The 26,153-nt window shown below is 36.4% G+C and overlaps 4 protein-coding genes across 5 annotated transcripts in view; 3 read left to right on the top strand and 1 right to left on the bottom strand.

Moving 5' to 3' along the window:
- The first annotated feature begins 942 nt into the window (after nt 1-942).
- On the top strand, nt 943-5,330 carry LOC131769550 (tetratricopeptide repeat protein 28-like). The gene is made up of 2 exons (XM_066158789.1): nt 943-5,227; nt 5,278-5,330. Exons 1-2 carry the CDS (start codon nt 943-945, stop codon nt 5,328-5,330), a joined length of 4,338 nt encoding a protein of 1,445 aa, XP_066014886.1.
- Nucleotides 5,331-5,485: 155 nt separating this feature from the next.
- Nucleotides 5,486-8,324, top strand: LOC131769564 (tetratricopeptide repeat protein 28-like). The gene is made up of 2 exons (XM_059085294.2): nt 5,486-6,752; nt 7,114-8,324. Exons 1-2 carry the CDS (start codon nt 5,572-5,574, stop codon nt 7,139-7,141), a joined length of 1,209 nt encoding a protein of 402 aa, XP_058941277.2. The 5' UTR covers nt 5,486-5,571; the 3' UTR covers nt 7,142-8,324.
- Nucleotides 8,325-11,760: 3,436 nt separating this feature from the next.
- On the bottom strand, nt 11,761-20,693 carry LOC131769551 (NIPA-like protein 2). The gene is made up of 13 exons (XM_059085269.2): nt 20,447-20,693; nt 19,009-19,077; nt 17,581-17,648; nt 16,501-16,604; nt 15,800-15,859; nt 15,569-15,621; nt 15,346-15,414; nt 14,607-14,703; nt 13,485-13,620; nt 13,024-13,112; nt 12,709-12,772; nt 12,401-12,501; nt 11,761-12,002 (listed from the first exon to the last, which is right to left on the bottom strand). The coding sequence occupies exons 1-13, from the start codon at nt 20,501-20,503 to the stop codon at nt 11,854-11,856; spliced, it is 1,116 nt and encodes a 371-aa protein (XP_058941252.1). The 5' UTR covers nt 20,504-20,693; the 3' UTR covers nt 11,761-11,853.
- Nucleotides 20,694-21,780: 1,087 nt separating this feature from the next.
- LOC131769552 (AP-3 complex subunit delta-1) overlaps nt 21,781-26,153 on the top strand; it is a 29,160-nt gene continuing 24,787 nt past the window's right edge. For both annotated transcript variants that reach the window (XM_066159028.1, XM_059085270.2), the window contains exons 1-6: nt 21,781-21,960; nt 22,403-22,498; nt 23,593-23,673; nt 24,134-24,214; nt 25,046-25,153; nt 25,498-25,563. In XM_066159028.1, coding sequence (XP_066015125.1) covers nt 21,901-21,960; nt 22,403-22,498; nt 23,593-23,673; nt 24,134-24,214; nt 25,046-25,153; nt 25,498-25,563 — 492 coding nt within the window. In that variant the 5' untranslated portion in view covers nt 21,781-21,900. The remainder of the gene's footprint in view (nt 21,961-22,402; nt 22,499-23,592; nt 23,674-24,133; nt 24,215-25,045; nt 25,154-25,497; nt 25,564-26,153) is intronic.

Here is a 26,153-nt window from a genome sequence, read left to right as displayed (position 1 = left end):
GAAACGTTGGGTCTATGAATTGTAACTTCTTCGGTTACATTCATTAAATCTGCAAACCAGTGTAGCATCAAACTATGTCTAACTTGAAGCAGGTTTTTAAATTTGACAATGCTGAAAAAAATTACTTCATAGGAGTAAGTTCTCGAGCATTTGGAACAATGGAATATACAGCGTTAGGAAAAAATGCACAGTTTTCAGAAGGCTTAGAATGTTCCTTTGGTCGTACCTTTTAAGTCGTTGTTTGCATCCCTGGTTGATGACTATGCAAGCTTGGAGTCAAATCTTTTTCCTTCCGTTCACTTTCTTTCAAATATTTCACCCCAAAGGTGAAAATGTTTACATCATGATTGTGCCATTCAAAATGACGGTCAACAGAAAAAGACCATCTTACTTTTTTAAGGTCGTCCATTGACTGAGTAAAATATAGAAATCCGTCATGTTATCGAAATACGAGCGCTGATTTACAAGGTACTATGGGCAATTTTATGCGCAGTACAGGATGCGTGTTGCAATACCGAGGAATCAAGAAAAAATCTCTGTCGTTACTCTCTTCACAGTGTCGTTTCCGTGACCCCAAAACCTCGGTTATGTTTTTCAGGGTTTTATTTGTTCCTGTGTCTCGAGACTATAGCCGATTAAAACAAGAGTAAAATACTTGCACCAACCCCTTTTTATTAAAGCTTTTTGTCTGTTTTTCTTTTCTTCAGCTCCCTAATTCCGAGCCAATCCCTGAATGTACACAACGAAGCCGTAATGAACAACAGGGAAAGTTTCAAAAAAACCATCTTTGTCGGTACTTCTGTCGCCAACTTCCTTCAAAATACTAAACGTAACCTACAAGCAATCGAATTATGCAAAGAATGTTTGGTTTTACTTACCAACTCAGCATTGGGTACAGAGGATCATTTTACCAAATCATACAACCATAGCATTTATACGGTAATGTTCAATGCATACTATACCATCAATGATGACAAAAACGCAGAGAAATGCGCAAGAAAACTTCTTCCCATGATCAAAGACTCACATGCTACAGAAAAAGAAGGAACCCTCAGGTTAGCACTGGCAGATATTTATCACAGGCAAAGAAGGTTTCTGGAGGCAGCAAGACTTTCTGAGGACGCGATCAAAATCCTGAAGAAAATAGGTAATAAGGTGGGAGAAGCCCAAGCTAACACTAGGCTAGGACTTGTGTTTCAATCACTTCGTGAATATCAGAGGGCTAAAGAGCATTGGGAGAAAGCACTTGCCATCAGTACGGAAATTGGTGACAGGGCAGGAGTAGCAGCAAATTACGGAAACCTGGGAACTGTGTTGCAATTACTTGGTGAATATCACAAGGCTAAAGAATATTACGAGAAAGCACTTGCCCTCAATATGGAAATTGGTGACAGGGCAGGAGTAGCAGCAGATTACGGAAACCTAGGAACTGTGTTGCAATTACTTGGTGAATATCACAAGGCAAAAGAATATCTAGAGAAAGCACTTGCCATCCATATGGAAATTTGTGAAAGGGCAGGAGAAGCAGTAAATTACCATAACTTAGGAACTGTGTTGCAATCACTTGGTGAATATCACAAGGCTAAAGAATATTACGAGAAAGCACTTGCAATCGAAATGGAAATTGGTGACAGGGCAGGAGAAGCAAAAACTTACAGAAACCTAGGAACTGTGTTGCAACGACTTGGTGAATATCACAAGGCTAAAGAATGTCACGAGAAAGCAATTGCCATCAATATGAAAATTGGTGACAGGGAAAAAGTAGCAGCAAATTATAGAAACCTAGGAGCTCTGTTACACTCACTTGGTGAATATCACAAGGCTAAAGAATATCTAGACAAAGCACTTGCCATCAATATGAAAATTGGTGACAAGGCAGGAGAAGCAGCAGATTACGGAGACTTAGGAACTGTGTTGCACTCACTTGGTGAATATCACAAGGCTAAAGAATATCACGAGAAAGCAATTGCCATCAATATGAAAATTGGTGACAGGGAAAAAGTAGCAGCAAATTATAGAAACCTGGGAGCTCTGTTACACTCACTTGGTGAATATCACAAGGCTAAAGAATATCTAGAGAAAGCACTTGCCATCAATATGGAAATTGGTGACAGGGCAAAAGTGGCAGCAAATAACGGAAACCTTGGAACTGTGTTGCAACGACTTGGTGAATATCAGAAGGCTAAAGAATGTTACGAGAAAGCACTTGCAATCAATATGGAAATTGGTGACAGGGAAAAAGTAGCAGCAAATTACCGAAACCTAGGAACTGTGTTGCATTTACTTGGTGAATATCACAAGGCTAAAGAATATCTAGACAAAGCACTTGCCATCAATATGAAAATTGGTGAAAGGGCAGGAGAAGCAGTAAATTACGGAGACTTAGGAACTGTGTTGCACTCACTTGGTGAATATCACAAGGCTAAAGAATATCTAGAGAAAGCAATTGCCATCAATATGAAAATTGGTGACAGGGAAAAAGTAGCAGAAAATTATAGAAACCTAGGAGCTCTGTTACACTCACTTGGTGAATATCACAAGGCTAAAGAATATCTAGAGAAAGCAATTGCCATCAATATGGAAATTGATGACAGGGCAAAAGTGGCAGCAAATAACGGAAACCTTGGAACTGTGTTGCAACGACTTGGTGAATATAACAAGGCTAAAGAATATTACGAGAAAGCACTTGCAATCAATATGGAAATTGGTGACAGGGCAAGAGTAGCAAAAAATTACGGAAACCTAGGAACTGTGTTGCAACGACTTGGTGAATATCACAAGGCTAAAGAATATTACGAGAAAGCACTTGCCATCGATACGGAAATTGGTGACAGGGCAGGAGAAGCAAAAAATTACAGAAACCTAGGAAGTGTGTTGCAACGACTTGGTGAATATCACAAGGCTAAAGAATATCACGAGAAAGCACTTGCCATCGATACGGAAATTGGTGACAGGGCAGGAGAAGCAGCAGATTACGGAAACCTAGGAACTGTGTTGGAACCATTTGGTGAACATCACAAGGCTAAAGAATATCTTGACAAAGCACTTGCAATCAATATGGAAATTGGTGACAGGGAAAAAGTAGCAGCAAATTACGGAAACCTAGGAACTGTGTTGCGATTACTTGGTGAATATCACAACGCTAAAGAATATCACGAGAAAGCACTTGCCATCAATATGGAAATTGGTGACAGGGCAGGAGAAGCAGTAAATTACGGAGACTTAGGAACTGTGTTGCACTCACTTGGTGAATATCACAAGGCTAAAGAATATTACGAGAAAGCACTTGCAATCAATACGGAAATTGGTGACAGGGCACAAGTAGCAACAAATTACGGAAACCTAGGAACTGTGTTGCAATTACTTGGTGAATATCACAAGGCAAAAGAATATCTAGAGAAAGCACTTGTAATCAATATAGAAATTGGTGACAGGGCACGAGTAGCAGTAAATTATGGAAACATAGGAACTGTGTTGCAATTACTTGGCGAATATCACAAGGCAAAAGAATATTGCGAGAAAGTACTTGCCATCAGTATGGAATTTGGTGACAAGGCACGAGTAGCAGCAAATTACGGAAACCTAGGAACTGTGTTGCACTCACTTGGTGAATATCACAAGGCTAAAGAATATCTAGAAAAAGCAATTGCCATCGATACGGAAATTGGAAACAGGGCAGGAGAAGCAGTAAATTACGGAATCCTAGGAACCGTGTTGCAATCACTTGGTGAATATCACAAGGCTAAAGAATATCACGAGAAAGCACTTGCCATCGATACGGAAATTTGTCACAGGACAGGAGTAGCAACAAATTACAGAAACCTAGGAACTGTGTTGCAATCACTTGGTGAATATCACAAGGCTAAAGAATATTACGAGAAAGCACTTGCCATCAATATGGAAATTGATAACAGGGCACAAGTAGCAGTAAATTACAGAAACCTAGGAACCGTGTTGCAATCACTTGGTGAATATCACAAGGCTAAAGAATATCACGAGAAAGCACTTGCCATCGATACGGAAATTTGTCACAGGACAGGAGTAGCAACAAATTACAGAAACCTAGGAACTGTGTTGCAATCACTTGGTGAATATCACAAGGCTAAAGAATGTCACGAGAAAGCACTTGCCATCAATATGGAAATTGGTGACAGGGCAGGAGTAGCAGCAAATTACGGAAACCTAGGAACTGTGTTGCAATTACTTGGTGAATATCACAAGGCAAAAGAATATCACGAGAAAGCACTTGCCATCAATATGGAAATTGGTGACAGGGCAGGAGAAGCAGCAAATTACGGAAACCTAGGAACTGTGTCGCAACGACTTGGTGAATATCACAAGGCTAAAGAATATTACGAGAAAGCAGATGCCATCAATATGGAAATTGGTGACAGGGCAGGAGTAGCAGCAAATTACGGAAACCTAGGAACTGTGTTGCAATTACTTGGTGAATATCACAAGGCTAAAGAATATTACGAGAAAGCACATGCCATCAATATGGAAATTGATAACAGGGCACGAGTATCAGTAAATTACGGAAACCTAGGAACTGTGTTGCAACTACTTGGTGAATATCACAAGGCTAAAGAACATCACGAGAAAGCACTTGCCATCGATACGGAAATTGGTAACAGAGCAGGAGTAGCAACAAATTACGGAAACCTAGGAACTGTGTTAGAATCATTTGGTGAATATCACAAGGCTAAAGAATATTACGAGAAAGCACTTGCCATCAATATGGAAATTGGTAACAGGGCAGGAGTAGCAACAAATTACGGAAACCTAGGAACTGTGTTGAGCTCAGTTGGTGAATATCACAAGGCAAAAGAATATCTAGAGAAAGCACTTGCCATTGATACGGAAATTGATGCCAGAGGGAAACAATCGTGTGACTACGTTAATTTAGGATCAACATTTATTGCACTTAGAAAATATCGGGACGCCAAAGAATGTGGCGAGAAAGCCCTTTCTATCGCAATGAAAATTGGAGACAGAAATGTAGAGGCAAATGCTCATGGACTTCTTGGAGATGTGCTCCTTTTTCTTCATGACTATCAGAGAGCTAATGAATGTTTCGAGAAAAAACTTGCAATCATCACTGAAATCGGTGACAGAGGCGGAGAAGCATATTGTTACCTAGAACTAGGAAATGTGTTTCGACATCTTGGCCAAAATAACTTGGCCGAAGAATACTCAAAGAAGGCGCGCTTGATCTGTAGCGATGTTGGTGATACTAGAGGAGAGTTTCAAGCTCTATTGTGTCTTTCCCTCTCAAAGTGTTTGCAATCAAAGTTCAAGGAAGCGGTTTCGTATCTTCTCCAGTGTATTGAGAGATACGAAAAATTGCGACATTCTTTACATGTAAACGAGCAGTTTCAAGTATCTCTTTTAGAGAAGAATGGAGTTTTCCCTTACAAGATGCTCAGTCGTATCATGTGCCTAGACGAAAAAAATCCTCAAGATGCGCTTTACGTTGAGGAACTTGCTCGAGCTAGGTGCTTAGCAGACTCAATTGCAAGAAACTTCACCGTTAAAAGTCACATCTCATCTGATCCGACATCATGGTTTGGGATGCGAGGGATTTTAAGCAAAGAACATAACTCCGCATTCCTGTACATTTCGTATGAAGATCGATGGGTTCGCCTTTGGGTTTTGAAAACAAACGGAGCCGTTTCGTTACGAATTTCCGAGGCAGTCGATGACAAAAGTCTCATTGCCGAAAAAGCTTTTGATTTGAATAGCTTTTTTAACAAGAGTCTCCACCGCTTTAGTATTTTACCCAATCACAAGTGCGAAGACCGATCTTTGAGTGAAACCATGCCAACATCACCTTATGATGAAGGTGAAGCAGATTTGCGAGGTGAGGAAACTCAAGACACCATAAGAAGACTTCAGTTGTGTTCCAAAGTGATCATCTCTCCAGTGGCCGATCTACTCACAGAGCCAGAGATCATCATTATTCCCGAACGCAGCTTGTACCGAGTCCCATTTGCAGCCCTACGTCACCAACCAGGCGGAAAGTGTTTAGCAGAGACTTTCAGGATTCGCATTGTCCCCTCTTTGACGATTCTCAAGCTCATTCAGGACTGCCCAGCGGAGTATCACAGTCAGACCGGTGCTCTGGTTGTGGGTGATCCTAAGGTAGGCAGGGCGCGTTATAGGGGAGAAATCCATAACTTCACATCACTGGACGGTGCAAGAAAGGAAGCAGAGATGATCGGACAACTGCTGGGTGTTCAGCCTTTGTTAGGAGAGCGTGCGACCAGAGAAGCGGTACTTCAAGCAATGAACTCAGTGAGTTTGATTCATATTGCTGCCCATGGTAATGCCGACAGAGGGGAGATTGCCCTTTCCCCTCGCCCCACTGTTGACAGTATTCCAGAAGAAGAAGACTACCTCTTGAGGGTCTCTGACATTTCACAAGTTAAGCTGCGAGCCAAACTGGTAATACTCAGCTGTTGTCACAGTGGGCGAGGAGAGATTAAAGTCGAGGGAGTTCTTGGAATCGCACGAGCGTTCTTAGCATCCGGTGCGCGTTCAGTGCTGGTGACACTGTGGGCCATAGAGGACGAAGCAACAGAGCAGTTCATAACACGTTTCTACAGACACCTTGTTGACGGATTTAGTGCCAGTGAATGTCTTCACCAGGCCATGAAATGGCTGAGGAACAACGGCTTTACCAAAGTTTCCCAGTGGGCTCCGTTCATGCTGATTGGAGATAACGTGACATTTGACTTTAAGTCGCTGAAGAGGTAGGTTGTCTTTCCAAACAGCGAGTCACAACTAATACTTTTTCATCTACAGGAGCTAATTTCTGTTAAGATGCCTAGAATGAATTGACGTGTTGGCTTTTATCCGTAAAATATCAGTAGACTTTTTCAACGCTTGTTTTTTAAAAATGCGAAAAAATAAATAGTTTCGAGGGTTCCAAATCTAATAGATGTAAATTCGGTTTCGAATTACATTTATATCAAGTATATGAACGTTTAAGAATTCTGAGATTGACAACTTGGAGTCGTCCCTTACAGTTTCTGATTGGAAAACGGCTGTGGCCTCGAATTATTTTGATAATAATGATGCATAGATTCCAAGTTTTTGTTTCTTTCACTTCAGGAAGGAGGAACCGGACTGTGAGGGATAAAAGTGAGGCATACAAGAAACAATCGGCGAACGTCTTTGTGGGGACTCCCGTATAATTTTCCATAGCCTGATGCTGCATTGAGAGAAAATTTCCTTGCTGATACTCGACAGGAGAAGTTGTGTCAGGCATGTAAACTTTAAGAAGTGTAATATATGTTGTAGTATAAGGGCTTAAATTTCAAGAGGAAAAACTTTTTGAAACTTTTTTTTATCTTGTCTTACGGATGGATAGTTTTTTTCCAAGATGTAGATAGTAATTATGATACTCAGCTTGTGGTGGTAACACAGTTTTGAAAACTCGAGTCACCTGTCTGAATGCTGGATGGTTTTGAACGAGACAAAATTTAAAGTTCTGATTTGTTGCAGCTTCTGTAAAATTTTATCAAACAGCATTACCACATTTGGTAGACATAGAAATCTTTCCTCAGTCAGTTGTAAATAAGTCGACCCTCAGTGAAAGTTGGATTAGAAAAGTTAGAATCCTAAGAGAGTTTAAGTTTCAACTGGGTTAAAAATGTACAGTGCAGATTTGATTTCTTTCTATAGTGATTGATTTTCTACATTCTCTTTACCAGTTGTAGTAGAAAAGCCTTTCAGATTGTATAATTATACTATCTTGAAAACAAGTTGTCAGTGAATCAGCAATTGTAGATTGTACATTGAACTCTAAGGATTAATTTATATCTTGTTTTGTTTAATAGTCAGTATTACCCTTTGGTAAAGAGAGGAAAACATTTCAAAACTTAATTTCCTCTGTCAGTAGTAAGTCAGTTGACCCTTGGAATAAAATAAGTGAAAAAAGTTGGATTTTTTTTAGGTTTAGTTTCCACAAGGGTCATAAATGTAAGAAACATACAAGATTCATATTTAAAGAGAATTAATCTGTAGATCAACTGATCCATTAACTCCCAGATCAAATTTGTAATTCTCTTTACTGTCATCCATGCAATTCTTATAATGTTGGTTCAGAGAATTTGGTATTGGATCAACTAATTATCCCCAAATTGATATATTTCTTTATTCTCATCACTTCTCTGGTTGATAGTGTATTGATATTGTAAGGAGAAATTCTGTCTTGGTCACTCATGGGAGTTAAAGGGTTAACTGATTATCTCATTTTCAAGTATAATTATCATTGGTGACATGTTGCAAATGATTTATTGTCAGTAGTTTTAATAAAGTAACTAAACTGAATCTTGTTCTGTCTTCTTCATGTTTTTAGATATCACAACAAGCTTTCATTTTTCTCTGCAAAATCCTTTAAAACTAAAAATCTGGGCTGGGTTGTTCAAAGCTGGGTCAAGGTAAACCAGGATTAGTGTGAAATGTGATTTCAGATTTGAAGGCTTTATTAAAAAATTCCATATTATTCTTTTCCTCTAGGATGTGATTACTGGATGCTCTGAAAAGAATAGAGAAAGTTGTCCTAGAAAGGCTTTTGTACAAAGAAACAAACAAACCTGGATCAAAATTTAACCTTGGGTTAAGCCAATCAGCCTTCAAAAGACTGAGCCCTGGTAATCAACACTTTCACTCCCAAGATGTCCTCACAAATTCTCTTTACTGTCAACCATATATCTCTTATGATGCCACTTCAGAGAATTTGATATTTGATCAACTAATAATCCCCTAATCAATGTTTTTCTATATTCTCACCACCTGTCTGCTTAATATTTCATATATATGGTAAGGAGAAATTCTTTCTTGGTCACTCATGGGAGTTTAAGGGCTAATGACTCTTCCCAATCACTTACCCACAAAATGTTGTGATGTTCGGTATGTGAACTTCTACAAATTTGAAAAAGGAAAACCACCACAACTCAAGATGGTTAACAGACGATGTGCACTAAATAGTTAAAGATAGGAACTGGGACTCAGATTACAAGGTTATTCCCAACATCAGTTGCCTTAAAAGTCAGGTGAAAAGTTCAAAAAAGTTGATCAAATTTGGGAAAAAAGTTGACAAAGACCATAACAAAAATAAAGCAGAACAAAGAAGAACAAATCAAATCAAAAGAGCATATCATTTTGAAAATGCTTCATAGGTGTCTTTCAGCAGTCATTTCACCAACTACAAATTTCATGCAGACCTAAATCACCTTGCAAAAATCAGGAAAATTTTTTTTTTGTCCTTCTGCAATTCAAACTTATTGTTTGGCAATGATATACTTTCATTCCTTATGAAAGGAGCCCCCCCCACCCCACCCCTCCTCCTCACCCAAACCAGACATGTGGTAGACAAAAAACAAAAAGGAAGAAAGAACAAATTCTACAATTTCTCATTAGTACACTGCCAGTTTATTATTAAACTACTTTTATGAACCATAAGTGTTCCTGATGAAGGGTGCTCACAGACTACACCTAAATGTACCACAGACCCATGCAACTTTTTTTTTCTTTTAATCTCAAGGTTTTGTGAATGGACAAAAGAGAAAAGAAATCTAATATTTAATATATACCTTTTTTCTAGATTTGTCATATAAGGAAAAATTTCGGAGCTACAATTCACATTATATATATTTCCTTGTAAACAAAAGTCAGGTCCATCCCTTCATTCTAATTCTCTTGTAAAGAAATAAACAAAATACTCCAGTATTTTACATCAATAAAAATAACTTTTTGTACCCAAGGATAAATAGGAAACAATAAACAATATTATATTCTTTGGCTGCGGGCTGTCAGCTTAGAACAATTACTGCAGAGGGTTAAAGTACCAGCAACCTAAACTAGTACAGTAGGTTTCAAACGCAATAGAACATGAAGAACCTATGATAAAAGCAGGCACCTATTTTTCAGCAATCAATTCTCCAAGTTCACCCTTTCACTCCCAGAACAGATAAAGATGTAACTTCTCACTATAATATCCATACAGTAATGAGTACTTGCACTTATAAGGTTGAGGTTGCTATCTCGATCTAAAACTTAATTCTCATAATTAATTTACAATGAAATGTGTAGCAGCTAAAGGGGAGAAGTAACAATCAGATCTTGGGAGTTATAGGGTTTAACACTTCTATTACATTAAACCTGTATTAAACAGACAACTTAATCAGGAATGCAAGTCTCATTTCAATTTGATTACAAATAAAATAATCTATTTTTAACAAATTGATTCCAGTACTTTTTCATTTCATTGATACAAAATAACCAGATAGGAGAGGTTGCTGATTGCTACTTCATTTTGAAACAAACAAATTTTAGGTACACAATTCCCTGAATATGAATGTAGTGACACACACTTATCAAGAGGACACTTAGTGAGGGCTTTGTCCATGTCTGCTACATAGAAGTTTTATAGTAAAATCAACCTAAATCTTATTTATTATTTACCATTGCAGTTCCTGTTTGCTTTATTGTTGCTTCTTGGGTGTCTTTCAGTGGTTGACTCATACCCCCCTCCCCACCCCCCACCCCCTACCCCTGAGAGCACCTTACGATGAGGATGCAGCATCTTTATGGTACAGCAACGACAGGCATTTTTGTTATCTTTATGCTGTAACGTATCTTAAGGAGGTAACATATCTTGATGGCGTGACATATGATTGCAGTGTGAAATATGTTAATGGCGTGATGTGTAATAATTGTAGTGTGATGAACCTTTAGGGTTACATGTCTTTGCGGGGTGACATATCTTAGTGGTGTGACACATCTCAGAGGTGTGACATGCACTCATTCTGGCGTAACATATCTCTTTGAAAAGATACAACTTTGAGGTGTCACTTACATGTGTACACATACCATAATAGTTTAACACCTAATAAAATAATGTATGACACATCTTTGCTCCCTTTGTGCATGAATTTTAAAAAAATGGTATATGCTACATGCATCCTTAGGCCATGAAAATAAGTCTTCAAGTTGTTTAATACCTTGGACAATTAATGCTAACCTATTAAGGTTGTACATTAAACAACCCTCTTAAGAGAAATCATTTTTCTGTTCTTGCACACCATCCTGCCAGAAACAACATTCCCTTTCATTCCCTAAACCCAAATGTTTCCATACAGAACCTAAATTTAAAGTAATTTGTGGGAAAACAAGCAAATATGTATGACATGCTCAATTACCACTGATTTAGTGGTGTAATCTTTGATGATACCACTCTTGTGGTCAACTCAAATGCCACAAATAGAAGGAGTGTTGTACTCATGAAAGAAGCCTCTAGTGGAGAGCAGAGTAACAATGTTTCATTTAATCTTCTCACTCTCAAGATCTCAAAAGTAATTCTCACTACCCACTGCCACAAACTTCATCTAGTGATGGTAATGAGAATTTGTTACATTCAATCAAATTCTTTCATACATTTTTTCATTTCTGTAATTCTCACCATCTGTCTCCTCAATAGTGTATTTACACTTTAAGGAGAAAATACCTCTTGGTCATTCCTGAGAGTGAAAGAATTAAATGACTGCAAGGGAAGAAAAGGGAACTTAAAATAGAAATAAAAAAAGGTGAATGAATATTTTAACATTAGCAAAAGTGTCTCCTGTATGAAATAGAATTTATGAACAACTGTACTAGTCACTTTCACATGAGTCATTCAGACCCATCACCCTACCCCCTATTCAATCCACTTTGCCCCACCCCCCCCTCAACCCACCCCCCTGGCCCATCCCACCCCACCTTTCGGAAGACAGAATCAAAAATGTCATGTTAATAGTTCATTCCAAAAGTACTATTTGTGCAAGAAATTTATGTTCAGGTCGTAACAGGTTATGTCCCTCCTTCCACTTGTTGTTCTGCATCTGCAGTTGATTCATAAGTTGGCTTGCTAGGGAGCATAGGATACTCCACATGAGAGGCTGTCAGCATGTTGTTGGGTTGTACTGCAATCAACTTCGATGAGGAAAGTGACAAGAATCCTGAAAAAACAAAATCAATTAAAATACTTTCATATCAGTTTCCTCCAAACTTCTACCAGTCTGTGGATCATTGAGTATTCTCATAAACCGTTTGTAGTACGATGTCTGGATATTCTAAGAAAATTAAATGTTGGGAGTTGAAGGATTAAAGAAAAGTAATAGCTCAAAAGATTAACCAATTAACTCCCAAGATCTTATCCTTAATTCTCCCCTCTAGCTGCTACAAATATCCTTGTAAATTAGTTATAAGAATTTGGTGTAAGATCAAGATAACAACTCCTACCTGATGAGTTTGAATATTCTCATTACCTGTTTGCTTGATAATGTACAGGTATTATAGGGAGAAGTTTCATGCTGATCACTACTGGGAGTTAAAGGGTTAATGATTATCAACATACCAGGGAACAGGTCGGCATTTGTAAGTAGCAGCTGCTCATCTGACTCCTCTTGTTTTCGGTCTGAGGTGATGTAATATACACCGATAAACGACAAAATGCACCTGCAAAAGTTGTTCATAACCATTTAAAATCTGAGCCAATCAATTCTACAAAATAGATCTTCATAATCTTCATTTTAATTATTAAAACAAAATACTGGGAAAAGTATAATATTAACTGTTCCAGTCATTGTCAAGTTGGATGCCAAGATTTCGCTGAATGTACCCTGAAAAGAGAAACTTTGGTTTCAACAAAATACAGGAACTTACCCAAAAAGAAACATAAATATTTCCAGAAATGTAAGACCATAAAATTCTTTATACAAAACAATACCTGAAATCAAAAGAAAAAATAGTAAGCTATATAACTGCTAGCTTTTTAACTCTGTTATCACTCTTATCAACTCCCATGAGCGACCAAGACAGAATTTCTCCTCACAATATCAATACAGTATCAAGCAAACAATTATTAGTCATTCCAATACCAAATTCTCCAAATGATCACAAGAAATTTATGGCAGACAGAAAGGAGAATTTCTAATGAGATCTGGGAGTGATTACTTTATACTTCTTTCTGTTACTCACCACTTATGATAGCACTAATTGTAAATAAAACAAAGTTGGTGGGAACTACAACAGTCGCATCAAAAGACTGCATGGCTCTGTTGAGAAATCTGTGAAAAAAAAAAGCAACAAAACCTTAGAATTTTTCCATCCATTGATATCAAAGACTTTTCTGAGGATGTTCCAAAACTTTTTGGAGACATTCAAAAGAATTGTGGTACAACTTTCTTCCCTGTGCTTTTTCTGACCCAAGAATTGGAGGTTGCAAAGAAGCACAAATATTTAAAGTGGCTCTCCTCATCATGTGCCTTGAAGTTCCAAAATATGTCATGTATGGCTGCAATAGTGCAAGTTTTGTGTTAGCCATGAAAAACTGATCAGGAAGGGTTCTCTTGTGTGAGGTCAAAATTTTTCATCCACAAGTACAATTGTCATTTACAAAGAATGAAAGTTGACTGTTAAATTTGTGTTTTAATACTTACTTGACTTGTGCGATAGCTGTGGTAATCATGACAATAAGCATGACATAAAACAAAGGATGCCCCAACTGACTGTTTCCACCCAGTGTTATGTTTATCATGGATGATACAGCTTTTGCCGATATTACAGTCAAAGAACCTATCATGAAATAAAAGAACAAAAACAGTCATGTCAAACAGTCAATAAAATGGCAACAGGGTGTTACATGTAGATCCCTTTATTTAACCCTATACGGCCAAACATCAGTCTGCATTTCCTCCCTACTCCTCTCTCTGCATTCATTTTGGTATTAAGGAGAATTTGTTGAATAAACCAGAGCAATCAAGGAAAATCAAGCAATCGGTAGGGAATTACATGTATTGAAAGATTTCTTCCAAACACTCTATTTTACAATTCTCCTGAACTCAATTTTTGCATTTCAGAGTTGTGATGGAATCTTGAAAACAACACACCTAAACATACAGTAACATTTTTTTGGTTGCAATATAGAAAAAGTCAGATAAATGAGTTTGTGACCTACAGCCAACTTCCTTAAATTTGGCCCTTTGGTAGAAATTGTAAAGGGTTTGCAGTATTCTTCAGAAGACCCTGGTGGACTGTACTTTAGAAGGCCACTGCTGTTGAAGCACTAGCTGCTTCAATCAGAGAAAAAAAAATTAAACACCTTTCTTAACCTGAAATCAATCTTCACCTCTGGCAGCTACTGTTTTTTAATTTCTTTTTTTATCAATTTATTTTACTCTGGATGCCTACAAAATATTCTTGGAAAATACTGTGGTCTAAAACAATTTTCAACTACTCAAAAGAAAACAAAAAATATAATGATAAACATTTGTAGCTTGTTTAAAAACTGAGTAATATTTTTTATGAGCTATAACTACTGGTAAATGGTGCAATTATGTATATTAATCATTTCCACCCTAACATCAGTATGTATATTCTCAGTAATGTTTGCTAATACAGTTTTTAAGGTGCTTACAAAGAAAATTTGTTCAACAATCAAGAGCCTCTCTGGATGATGATCACTTCCCTTATTCTCACAACCTTAATGTGTGATTCAGGGCTGATACTGTAAGGAGAAATTAGATGTTAGTCACTCTTAAGGGTCTAAAGGTTGAACCTACCTAACAATGCTACCAGGAGTAGGAAGACTACCACATTTTCCAAGTCATAACGCCATTGAGCAATGAGTAGAATACAAAACAGAGCAACTTCCAGTGCCTGGAGGAAAACAATAAAAGATCTGAAGTAAATTATCTGCGCCACTACACTGTATGTAACAAAAGCTGCTGATCAGATTGCAATGATCTTTAACTTGCTTAAATTTAATTTCTCTACTTGAATATGAAGAAAACAGTTGTTGAATAAAGGTTTGCCTGGTTAACTAACAACATTGTAGAGCCATGGAGAGATGACATTTATGTAGCATATGGTGAGGTTTCATGTCCAAAATATGAGTGAGATTTGAAGAATAATCAACAGAGATTTATTTACTGACAATATATCTAAACTTGGCCAGGTAGCCAAACAATCCTGTGCCACACAGGTGTTACATGAATACGAGACTGACAAGTGTGACAGCCTGATTTCTTACATCCTACACCACTGTTTACATAAACTTTCAATGAAATATCTCATGTTGCAAGCATGCTTTTGCACTCATGAAATACACATACTAAACCTTTTTTACATTTCTAGAAAATTCTAAGTAGCAAATGTTACTGTTCCTCTGTTAACACAGATTGTTTAGGAATTGGTTTCCATGGGTCAATCATCAGATGTGACAGAAGTCTGCTATGGGTCTAGAAAACACAAACCATCTTAAACATCTATGACATGTCAACCAGAAATGAAAAGGCTCACCAGATAGACAAGGAAAGGCCACTGACGCAAATAGGATGCCAATTCTTGTCCAGTCAATTCTGAAAACTCCTGTTGGATAAATAAATATCATGTTGATTTAAGGAAATAATTAAGAGATAATTGGATAGCTCTTAGACTAAAGAAGACTTTACAGATGTCAGAAAAAATTGCAAAACGTTTAAATATTGAAATATCTAAAATTAACTCAAAGTGAACACTGTACCTTGGTTGAAAATGTTATGAGCAAAAAGGCACCAACAATTGCAAGGGTAACACCTAAAGATGACAAAGAGTGAAGATTGTTACTGATTTGTACTTGTTGATGAGAACAGAATTAATTATTTTACTCTTTCTGGTATAAATGAAAACTTGTTTTCAGTAACATTCATTTTTAAACATTGATCATGCTCAATTTGTTCAAAACTTGCATAGAAAATTTAATAATCAAAATTACCAAAAACATCTTGGTATCGCACTCTTTCCCTCAGAAAAACAACAGCAATGATGGCATTAGCTGTAAGAAAAGAGAGATTCTAATTAAACAATGGTAGCTTTGATCACAAAATCAAATACATGTACATGACTTCCTGAAAGTTTCAAAGTAAAAAGTAAATGAATGGTCGCTGTAATATAGAGTAGAAGGTATGGCTATCAAATTTTATACTTCAATTAGACCATTTGTAGTCATATCTTGAGTTTTTACCAACAAGTATTTTGGTCAAAAGCACTCTTTAGATGAAAATAATATATTTTTTTTTTACTGAAGTATTTTGGTGGGCTAAACTCTTAAATTCTTGAATCTGAGTGGCTAATCCTGTGTCAAAACCCTTCTAGCTTTTGTACAAAGGCTAGATCCAGAATTTTTGTCTTGCTATTTGTGGCAAAGCAGAAAATAGCAAACTAATAGAACAACAAATAAGTTTTTTACTGGTCTAGGTTGGCCCCTATATGGAAAAAATGCACCCTTGGTCTTGAGTTTGGCCCTTGGCAGTTGACCTTAAGCAAAACTCAAGACCTTGGGCACAGATCATTGCCAGACCTTCCTCCTGATAAATAACAATTAATACAGGGCTGTTGTGTGAAAATAAACTGGCTACCAGCTATTGTATACAGCCCTGCATATAATACAGATTAGAAAGATATCCAAACACATACCTATTACAGTGGTAGTTCCTAGTGGAGCCACAAGTGATGCTGGTGAGAAGCCATAAGCTGAGAAGTTTCCAATTTCTCCAAGAACCATTAAAATAAGACCAACCCTAAATTCATCAAAAACAAGTTAGCATTTTTTTAATTTGCCCTTTACACCCAAACATCTATTAGTATTTAGATAATAAGCTCAGTTATGCACGCATTCTGACTGGTTCTCACTTATGATCTATTGGAGGACAGATGCATAGATGACGTCATCATTAAAACTTTTTTCTGTATATTTTAATTCTTCATTACACAAAACAAATAGATTCCAAGTTGCCATGCATCTGTTCAGTAATAGATCACAGAGGATGTCAAAATATGGTAAGAACATCAGTGAAATGTTCGGCTGTGCCTCGTGTGCCACTTTTTTGTTCTTGCCACATTTTGACGTCATCTGTGGTCTATTACCGAACAGATGCACGGAAACTTGGAATCTATTTGTTGAGCATATCCTCCATACTGTTCTCTATACATTTCCTAAGGTGCTGACAAGGAGAATTTGTCTAACAATCCTGAGCTATCCTTACTTGGTGACCCTTTCCTTCATTCTTGTCACCTTAATGTTTGATTTAGGGGTGATACTATAACAACACATTGGATGCCAGTCTCTCTTTGAGGTCAAAGGGCTGATAAGTGTGAAGAATATTTTGCAAAAAATTCTCCATCTTTCTTCTTCGATAACTCCTTTATTGACCAACTCTAGCATGCTTGGTATAGTTGGCCAGAATCCCCACATGCTTAATATATAATTTTCAAGACACTTAGCACATTTCATCCTGCATTACAGCATAAATCTAAAAAATTTCAAATAGCTTGAATAAACAAATGTTTTTATCATATTGACTTATCTGTGCTTTTAATTTCAAAATTAATACACATGTGCACTGTAGTATTGTCACATTGGGTGTGAGGTGAAAATTTGCACCCTTTCAATAAGACAACAATAAGATGACACCCAATGTGCTATTCTTAAAAGATCTCTCTACATCTTTATTAATAATTCAAATTATAACTGAAACAAAGATTGAGAAAACATACCACCATATTTTACTCTTCAAATAGTGTGTTTCACTTTTCTCTTCTGCTTGGCGCAAATGGGAATATTTCTATGACAAAAGTAAAAACTAATTGTAAATTTTCTAAACGTGTAGGTCTGAAAAGCAATTTCACACGAATATTACAATTCAATGTTATTCAGTTCTTGTAAATTATAAATGAGCTTCACAAATTCATCCACTGAAGATTTCAGAATTCAAAAGTGCTTTGGCGACAATGACATGTAACAAATGGAAAAGCTTTGTTACATAGGAAGAGCTTTCATTTTCTAAATTTTCGTTTTGAATTAATAAAGCAAACCCTTGTCTTGTACACCACAAATGAAAAAGGGATTTGAAATGTATGCAATACTGAATTCAAAAGAACTAATAATGTCTCATATAAGGATTTATTTTTAGAAAAAAAATGCATCCTTTTTCAAGAGAGAAGTTACTTGGTTATTTGAATTTTTCACAAAAAAAAAAAACACTGATTTCTGAAAAAGAAATAAAAATTTTGGGAAGACAGTGCAAATAAAACTACAGTTCAAATGGTTTGAGACCTCTAGATCAAGGAAGAATCAATAACACTTGTTCACAAAAAAGGTTTATAAAATTACCAGACACTATACTTTGCTAATACAATTCCCAAAAACTGACTCTTTACAAAAGACACTTCATAAAGATCAGATTGCATCTAAGTCTGAGCAAATCACAGGAATTGTCTTAAGGATATCCATATAGAAAAAAATACACAAAACTTTTAAAGAGCAGTTTGATTATTATAAGATTAGTATTCCATTGTGGTATTTATAACTATTCATTAACAATCAGCAATAAAACCTACACAGTGTATCAAACTTTAAAAACAAGTTCTTTTATATTTCTACTGGTCAGGGCTGGAAATAATGACCAGTCTACGGACAATATCAGGTCAAATATACATGTAGGTTTAGTCCAGTTAACTCCTTGGATGGCCACACATTTCCTCCGATTGTTTACATAAGTAAAGAAAAATTTAATTCCAAGCTATGTTCAGGTTTTAAATATAGGTGTATCATTTATCTTGCATTGAGTTGGAGGCTACATGTACAACTAAAGCATGGTAAAGTACTTACACATATTTCATAAAGGAGAGGGGATTTATAGAGATATAATGTTGTGGATATTTTTCCAGCTAAAAATAAGTTGTCCCTTTAAAGCAAGAGTAGGTTAGACCACATAAATTGACCAGTGCTGGTTGGAAATTTTTTCATGCCTTGCTGTTAGACCTGAGTTAAGTAATCATCACTCAAATCCAACACTTGCCTCTAAAATTGAAGAATGCATGCATGTGTACATGTCTGAGAGAAATTCATTTTGGAGAGCTTTAATTATTTATAATCTTAACCCCAAAGACTACTTAAAATAAAAACACTCTCAATCTACTGACCTGTATATTCATTGAAATGCTGATAAGGAGATTTCCAGTAATTGCTAGTGCTGCTCCAATGAAAATATTCTGTAAAAATAAAATCATTATTCAAAATAAAAATTTTAATAATATTTAATTCAAAAGCAATTCTGGTTGGACAACAATTTAACAAAATATCTGATCAACAATGAAAAAAATTCAAGAAAGAACCACTTCAAAATTTATCTCAATGAAGAAAAAGATGGAAAAAAGTTGCTAATCTTTTAATTGAAAATACTTTTCCTCAAAGTCTGAAGAGATTAAAAAATTTATCACATTTCAGATAATACATTGATTTTTTTTAAACCCATAATGTCTATAGTACCTCGCATCTCACAATATTGAGTAAAAATACCAAATTTTTAAACTCACTTTAGAGTGGCTTATGAAATGAAAATTAAATTTAAAAGCTTCGAATTCATGACAAGCAAAACAAAGTGTTCCTAATAATATCTTTGCAAGAATAAAAAGTTTCAAACCTTAAATATTGCAGTAAGATTTTACGAAGCGGAAAAAAATAGTGTCACCACATTAAAGAATGCAACATTTGCGATGGAAAATAGGTGAACTCAGCTCATTACATCCAAAACCTTTCTCGCAAAACAAACAGAATGAAATGGATAGGAATACAAATTTGTTATTTCCGAGTTCGGACATGGAGCAGGTGGAATTATTTGAAAGAGAAAGATCACTTTTTTCACAACGAGAAAATGGATACAATACGTTAGTTTTTCCGACTACAAGTTAAGACTATTGTGCTGTACACATTCCCCCAAGGAAAATGCGATCACAAAAAAGCTTAATTCATCATCGCTACGCGCGGGAAAGACGGTGTCAAAATTTGTCAAGCGTGTACAAAGTAAAACACGCGTCAAATGCAGTGTCAGTGAGAACGGATGTGTTTTATATTACTTTTTGCAGGACCAATAAAATTGTGACATTATTTCGCTCTTTTTTGAAAAAAAAGTAGTGTGTCTTCACTACGACCTAGTCAACAATCCCAGAAGAATAAACTATGCTAAAGATAAACTGCGAATTTAATTCTATTTTTCGTTTGGCTCAGTGATCCTCGATCGGAGAACTCTACAATAAAACGAGTGTGCATGATCTAGCTGTGAAATACTTTCACGCTGGCGGTACAGCAATAAAGCTTGTTGTCTAAATCACAAAAGGATTGAAGAAGAAAGATTCAATGTGAACAACATTCTATCTGTCGCGGATCGGTCGCTAGAAGGAATAAAGTTGAGTTCATGAGTTTGTTAGTTCAGGTTTTTGAGGGCCGCTTGTAACGGGAAAAAGCACTGCAGATTAGATATTAACATTTTCTGCTAAAAACACTACTATAATAGATGTTAATCCGGCAAAATTTTGAACCATCTTGATCATAGATCTAGATAAATAAAAATATACAACACACCTTTGACGAAAGGCCTTCGGAGCCAGAAGTTTCTAAGGATACCATTTTCAAGTACATTCACCATTTGGCGTCTTAAAAATTAGAAATATCAGCGACAAAAACGCGTCGAACCCAAGCACATTGTGTACCCGTGCTGAGGGTGAAATTACGACTGTTAGAGAGGAGCTACAGAGCGAGATTTCTTGCGATCACAGCGAACAAAACGTCTTGAACAGTCGCATTCAAAAGATACCGCATACAAACCTGCATAAATTTATAACTACTATTCATTCTCATTCCCCTCTAGAGTTCGCACAATACTCAGTGCTTCCTTTTGCCAGGCTGCTAAGCTAACCTGGGGTATGGGTGGCGCGTAGAATTTTCCCAAGATTTTTAATCAGACGAACGCTTTCAATTTAATACATCGTAAGATTGATGTGAGTAAGCTTGTGACATCTTGTGTACCACACTGTCTAGAAGTCAAGTTGAGGAGTCATTCTTTTCCCTCTGAACTTCTACCCAGCTCTGAATTCTTAAGACCATAGATCATAGGGATCACATGACGAAGAGTATGGCGAAATCTCCGTGTGAGGGTTGTCCCATGATATGAGTCATGCCCAAATGGTTTCTGAGCATATTCATATTTATTTTTAAAAACACAGATACGGAGAATCAAACTGAAAAAATATGGGTGTGCAAAAAATGAACTTCATGCCTGGAAAATATGTGAAGATAATTGTCCAAGCATAGTCCTAGACATGGTTTTCTCGTAAAATGAAATCACTGAGATTATATTTGTCCTCTGATTGGTCAAAAACCCATCAATCTCTGATCTCAACTAACAATCTGAAAGACTCGATAGTGCTCGATACACAAAGTTCCAATATAACCATACTATAACCAGATAATCAGGTGGGATAGTTCTAAAATTATCACCACTAATCGGCGTTACCACCAGCGCCTTTGTTTGGAGGCTTGGCATATTAACTCCGCCCATGCTCCTTTAAATCGTGACGATGGCGGTTTGCTTCCTGACGCCTATTTACACCTCGTCAGGAAAAAAGGCCGCTAATTAGTGATCATATAAAAGGACCTCTTGTTGCAGCGTTTCGATGACCCCTAATGAAGGCACTAGACAGGAGTGTCGAAACGTTGGGTCTATGAATTGTAACTTCTTCGGTTACATTCATTAAATCTGTAAACCAGAGTAGCATCAAACCATGTCTGATTGTCCACCTGGTTGCCGTGTGAACTGTAATATAGATTTTAAGTTCCAATATGTCCTTTCCTACCCCTCCCTTGACATTAGCCACTGTCACTAACTTACCCATAACTCTCAGCGAGTTTAAGTCGCCATCTTTAACTCTCGGGGGAGGATCAATTTCGGTTTGGAAAATGCCGTAGATAAAGGATTTTCTGTCGGAATTCCACCAATATCGCCTTTCTTTTGGCTACGTATAGAGCTAGTATCCAAAATGTTCGAAAAGAACCTCACGGATCTTGTCCGTGGAATAAGGAACAACAAAAGCAACGAGGTATATTAAGAACAGGAATGATGCGATTTCTCCTCACATGAGCATTGTTGCCCTCTACACGGACGACGTGGCATACTGTTCATTCAGTTTATGTTGATCTTAATTATACAACCATAATCATTGAGCTCGTAAGGGTTTTGATGTCGCTTGGATGGCTATTATAAGTTTACATTTTTGGCAGATGAGAATATGTGAAAATTAAAAATGTGGCGATCAATTGGTGAATTAACTGGTTCAATTCTTCTCAATGAAACTCATTTCATTCTGGTGTTTGCATGATGCCAAAGAAGATTGTGTAAGATCCATGCGCGGAACTTAAATTAGATATCGATTTTAGGCGAAGCGTGTGTCAGAAGAATTTCAATTATATTTTACACAAGTCCGAACAATTTGACTCGAAACGTATTCCTAACAGGAAGTATATTTTTTGTTGATTTTACAGGCTAAATATATTGCTGCCTGTCTGGATGAAATCAAACAAGAATTGAGACAGGAGAATGCCGCGGTTAAAGCCAACGCAGTGGCAAAACTCACTTATGTAAGTAAAACTGTGTACAAGTACATGAAGCTTTCAGTTTGATTCCCCTGAGGTATTGATTCAACCTTACTCATTTGTGTAATGAAATCTATTTTAATACAAATTATACTGAAATCTATTTTATTACAAATCATGATTGTTTGTGTCAATTATACATAATTCTCTTTTTAGTTTATATATGGTGATGTCCTGTAATTTATCTTAAAACAAGAAGTTATTGAAAGGGAGATGTTATTCATTTGTCACCCATGAGGAGTAAAGAAAAATTCTGAGCTTGGCAAGAGGATTTGAACCTCAGAATTTCAGATTTCACGGTTCAGTGCTCTATTGAATAAGCTGTAGCAAACTATTTGGTGACCTATACCATATGAAAGATTTATGTACAACAAGGTTGTTGCATACTGCAAGGATAGATCAGACATATTCAGGGCATTGTTATTGTAGATACTATGATTTGGAAATGTAGTAAATTTTGAGCTCAGTTTGTATTCAGTAGTCACAAGAGCAGAACTTATCAAAATCTTAGTCATCCATGCAGACTATTGAGAACATGTTGTTGAGCGTGGCGATATTGGTATGTTTTATCCATAACAGGATATCATTTGCACTGATGCTAGGTGTTAGGGGATAATTTTTGATATATGCCCCTCTCAGATAAGTGCCTCTCACCTTGCCCTGTTATCAAATAAGAAGTGATCAGGGTTGCTGAATGAGTTACTTGTGTATTTGTAGTATTGCAAGGTAATTTTGTATCATCAACTGAGTTGATAATGTAAATTGGCCACCATAAAGAGTTTCAAAACAAAGTGTTTTTGTTTTGAAAATTTTGAGCATTAGCCCTCCATCTTTTGCTCTCACGAAAGGCTAAAACTCAAAGTATCAGCTTTGAAACTCTCTACAAGGGCCAATTTACTTTATAAACTCAACTGTGATACTGAATTACCCTGTTATACTCTCCCATCAAAGCAGCACCACAGTTTCTTTAACAGTCCTTAAGTACACAACCTAGTCTTCTCCTTAATTTGAAGTAAAAGTTAAAGGTGCCTGTTTGAATATTTATTTTCTGACTGTTTTCCTACTTTTTGTTCTAATAGCTCCAAATGCTGGGATATGACATCAGCTGGGCTGCATTTAACATAATTGAAGTCATGAGTTCTTCCAAGTTTACATACAAGGTATCATTATTATTATCTATATGTAAACCCTAAGGAATATAAATTAAATCAATTTGGTTTTGATTGTAGTGAACATCAGTTGATAAATGTAGGCTGTCACTACTAAATGTACAGGTACATATAGAGTAAGAGACTGAGGTTGTCAAAATGTCTTAGATGAATTTAACCCTTTACCTCCAAAGATCTCAGTAGTAATTCTCCTTACTGTCTACCAAACAGTTCTCATGATGTTTGTTTGGAGAATTTGGTAGTGGATCAACTTATATTCTCTTAATTTATACTTTTCTTTATTCTCATCACTGGTCTGTTTGATATTGTATTGATAGTTTAAGGAGAAATTCTGCCTTGGTCACTCATCGGAGTGAAAGGGTTAAGGACTAGATGATTGATGTGGAGATGTGATTAATGTGTTGATAATGTATGTTGATAATGTATCTTAAAGTTTTTTTTCTTTTTTCAGAGAATTGGTTATTTAGCAGCATCGCAATCATTCCATGAAGATTTGGATATCCTGATGTTAACCACAAACATGATCAGAAAGGTGCTGCTAATGTTTTTTGCATTATTTGAACAGCAATGGTTACTAATTCATCCTTAAGGAGTTTACTCACTTTTCTATATTTATTGATTGGTTGGTAGAGATTTGAACTGTCAGTGTCAAATCAAAGTGTTCTTAGTTTTCAAAATCTCAGAGTAAGGATAATTCAAATTTAAGGCTAATGTTGCTCTTAATGCAATAATCAACAATCATTCACCAAAGTGGAAGTGAAAAGTGATGGATAGTATCCAAGTTGCAAGGTGGCAAGGTAAATATCAATCTCTTTCACCACCACTGAGGTGAATACTTGTTTCAGTATATACTACACAAATACCAAAAAATTATTTTTTTCTTTCAATATGCCACAAAATGGTAGGAAATTGAACTTTTAATGCATGATTTTGGCACAGAGGGGAATATTACTCACTATTAATTTCAGAATTTACCAATCAGCATGCTCTAAAAGCTCCTATTGATTGTGTGGTATAAACTAATTATCGTTATTTTTCATGAGTTTTTTATGAAAAAAACCCTTAACAAAAATTCCTGTTTGAGGACCTAATGTTATGGTGTGAGCAGGGTCATACAACGCCATAGGGTTCTTCAAGATGAGAGCCTAGAGGAAAGGATGAAAAAGAAAGAACTTGAGTCCTATGATAAAATGATTCTTGACTTAGGTGGGTCAGGTGGATAAGAAATATATTTGGCACTCAGTCATGACACAAACCCTGCGCTGAACTTTTGCTGAAACGTTATGACCTCAAGCCAAATATTCTGGTATTCAGCCCTTCCAATCAGTCATTAAGTACTTATTATTATTTTTGCAACTTTCAGGACTTGTGCAGCATGAACATGTATGATTCTGGTGTATCCTTGTCTGGTTTTGCTTGTTTTGTGACTTCAGACTTGGCAAGAGATTTAGCTAATGATGTTATGTCGTTGGTGAGTTTTATATGATTATGGTAGAATTTTGGTGTATGCATTTTGATGTTGGAACATGAGAAATAAGACTAAGAGTAAAAAAATTAAGGAAAAATAAGATAATACATGCAAAGTAAACAACAATTTATTTAGTGAAATTAAAATTAAATAATTATGTGACTTAATAGTCAGCCATGTTGCCTTTCAAATTTTGTACCTCCCCCCCTTCCCCACCCTCCTTTATAAACCATATGCTGTGTTTCCTGAGAACAAGTAAGCCACAAAGTCAATTGTCATTAGATTTTATGTCATTAGGCAAACTTTTTTTGTTAACTTAATATTGTTTTTAACTTTTTTTTCGTCAGCTTGTCTCAACTAAACCTTACATCAGAAAAAGAGCTGTTTTGCTTATGTATAAGATATTTCTCAAGGTAAGGGTGTATGAATTAGTTAATAATTTTCCACAAAATGTCAGTGTCAGCTGTAAGCTCTTAACTTATTTCTATTAACCTGAAGGAAAAAAAGTTCATTTGAGTGTATAATCTTAAGGCATAACTGGTCAGGGCTAAACAGGGGTGTGGGGGGCACCTCTTTCTATTTCTCAGGATTTTTTATCAGTATGATTATTACAATAATTAAAATTTATTAAGTCCAAATTGTTGGCTGTAGTTTTATCTTTGTCTGTCTGTCTGTTTATTTGTCTGTGTTTCTTTCTGTTTGTCTATCTCTGTGTTTGTTTCTCTGTTTGTTAGAGTCTTGCATTATGTGTGTGTGTGTGTGTGTGTGTGTGTATCTATTAACCTGGGTATTGACCTTGGTATGTCTGTCTATTTGTTTGTCTATTTGTCTGTCTGTTTGTCATCTGTCAGATGTAAGCTCTCTATTTGACAGTTAGTCTTTCTCTGCATCTGTACTTCTCAGTTTGTTGGTCTTTTTTCCTATCTATAGATCTGTTTAAATCTATAATGCCTGTTTGTCTGTCAGTCTGCCTGCACAATACAGTGTATGTTTGTCTTACAGT

Source organism: Pocillopora verrucosa, chromosome 12 (assembly GCF_036669915.1).
Source record: "Pocillopora verrucosa isolate sample1 chromosome 12, ASM3666991v2, whole genome shotgun sequence".
Taxonomy (NCBI): domain Eukaryota; kingdom Metazoa; phylum Cnidaria; class Anthozoa; order Scleractinia; family Pocilloporidae; genus Pocillopora; species Pocillopora verrucosa.
This window is presented reverse-complemented; position numbering and strand designations above follow the sequence as displayed.

Coding starts and splice junctions, on each gene's coding strand:
- LOC131769550 (XM_066158789.1), top strand. CDS start 943: ATGTTCAATGCATACTATACCATCAATGATGACAAAAACGCAGAGAAA. Junction 5,228..5,277: donor CTTGATCTGTAGCGATGTTG/GTGATACTAGAG, acceptor TCCCTCTCAAAG/TGTTTGCAATCAAAGTTCAA.
- LOC131769564 (XM_059085294.2), top strand. CDS start 5,572: ATGCGAGGGATTTTAAGCAAAGAACATAACTCCGCATTCCTGTACATT. Junction 6,753..7,113: donor GACTTTAAGTCGCTGAAGAG/GTAGGTTGTCTT, acceptor CTTTCACTTCAG/GAAGGAGGAACCGGACTGTG.
- LOC131769551 (XM_059085269.2), bottom strand. CDS start 20,503: ATGTACTTGAAAATGGTATCCTTAGAAACTTCTGGCTCCGAAGGCCTT. Junction 15,622..15,799: donor GCGATACCAAGATGTTTTTG/GTAATTTTGATT, acceptor TGTCATCTTTAG/GTGTTACCCTTGCAATTGTT. Junction 13,621..14,606: donor ACTCCTGGTAGCATTGTTAG/GTAGGTTCAACC, acceptor ATTTCATGATAG/GTTCTTTGACTGTAATATCG.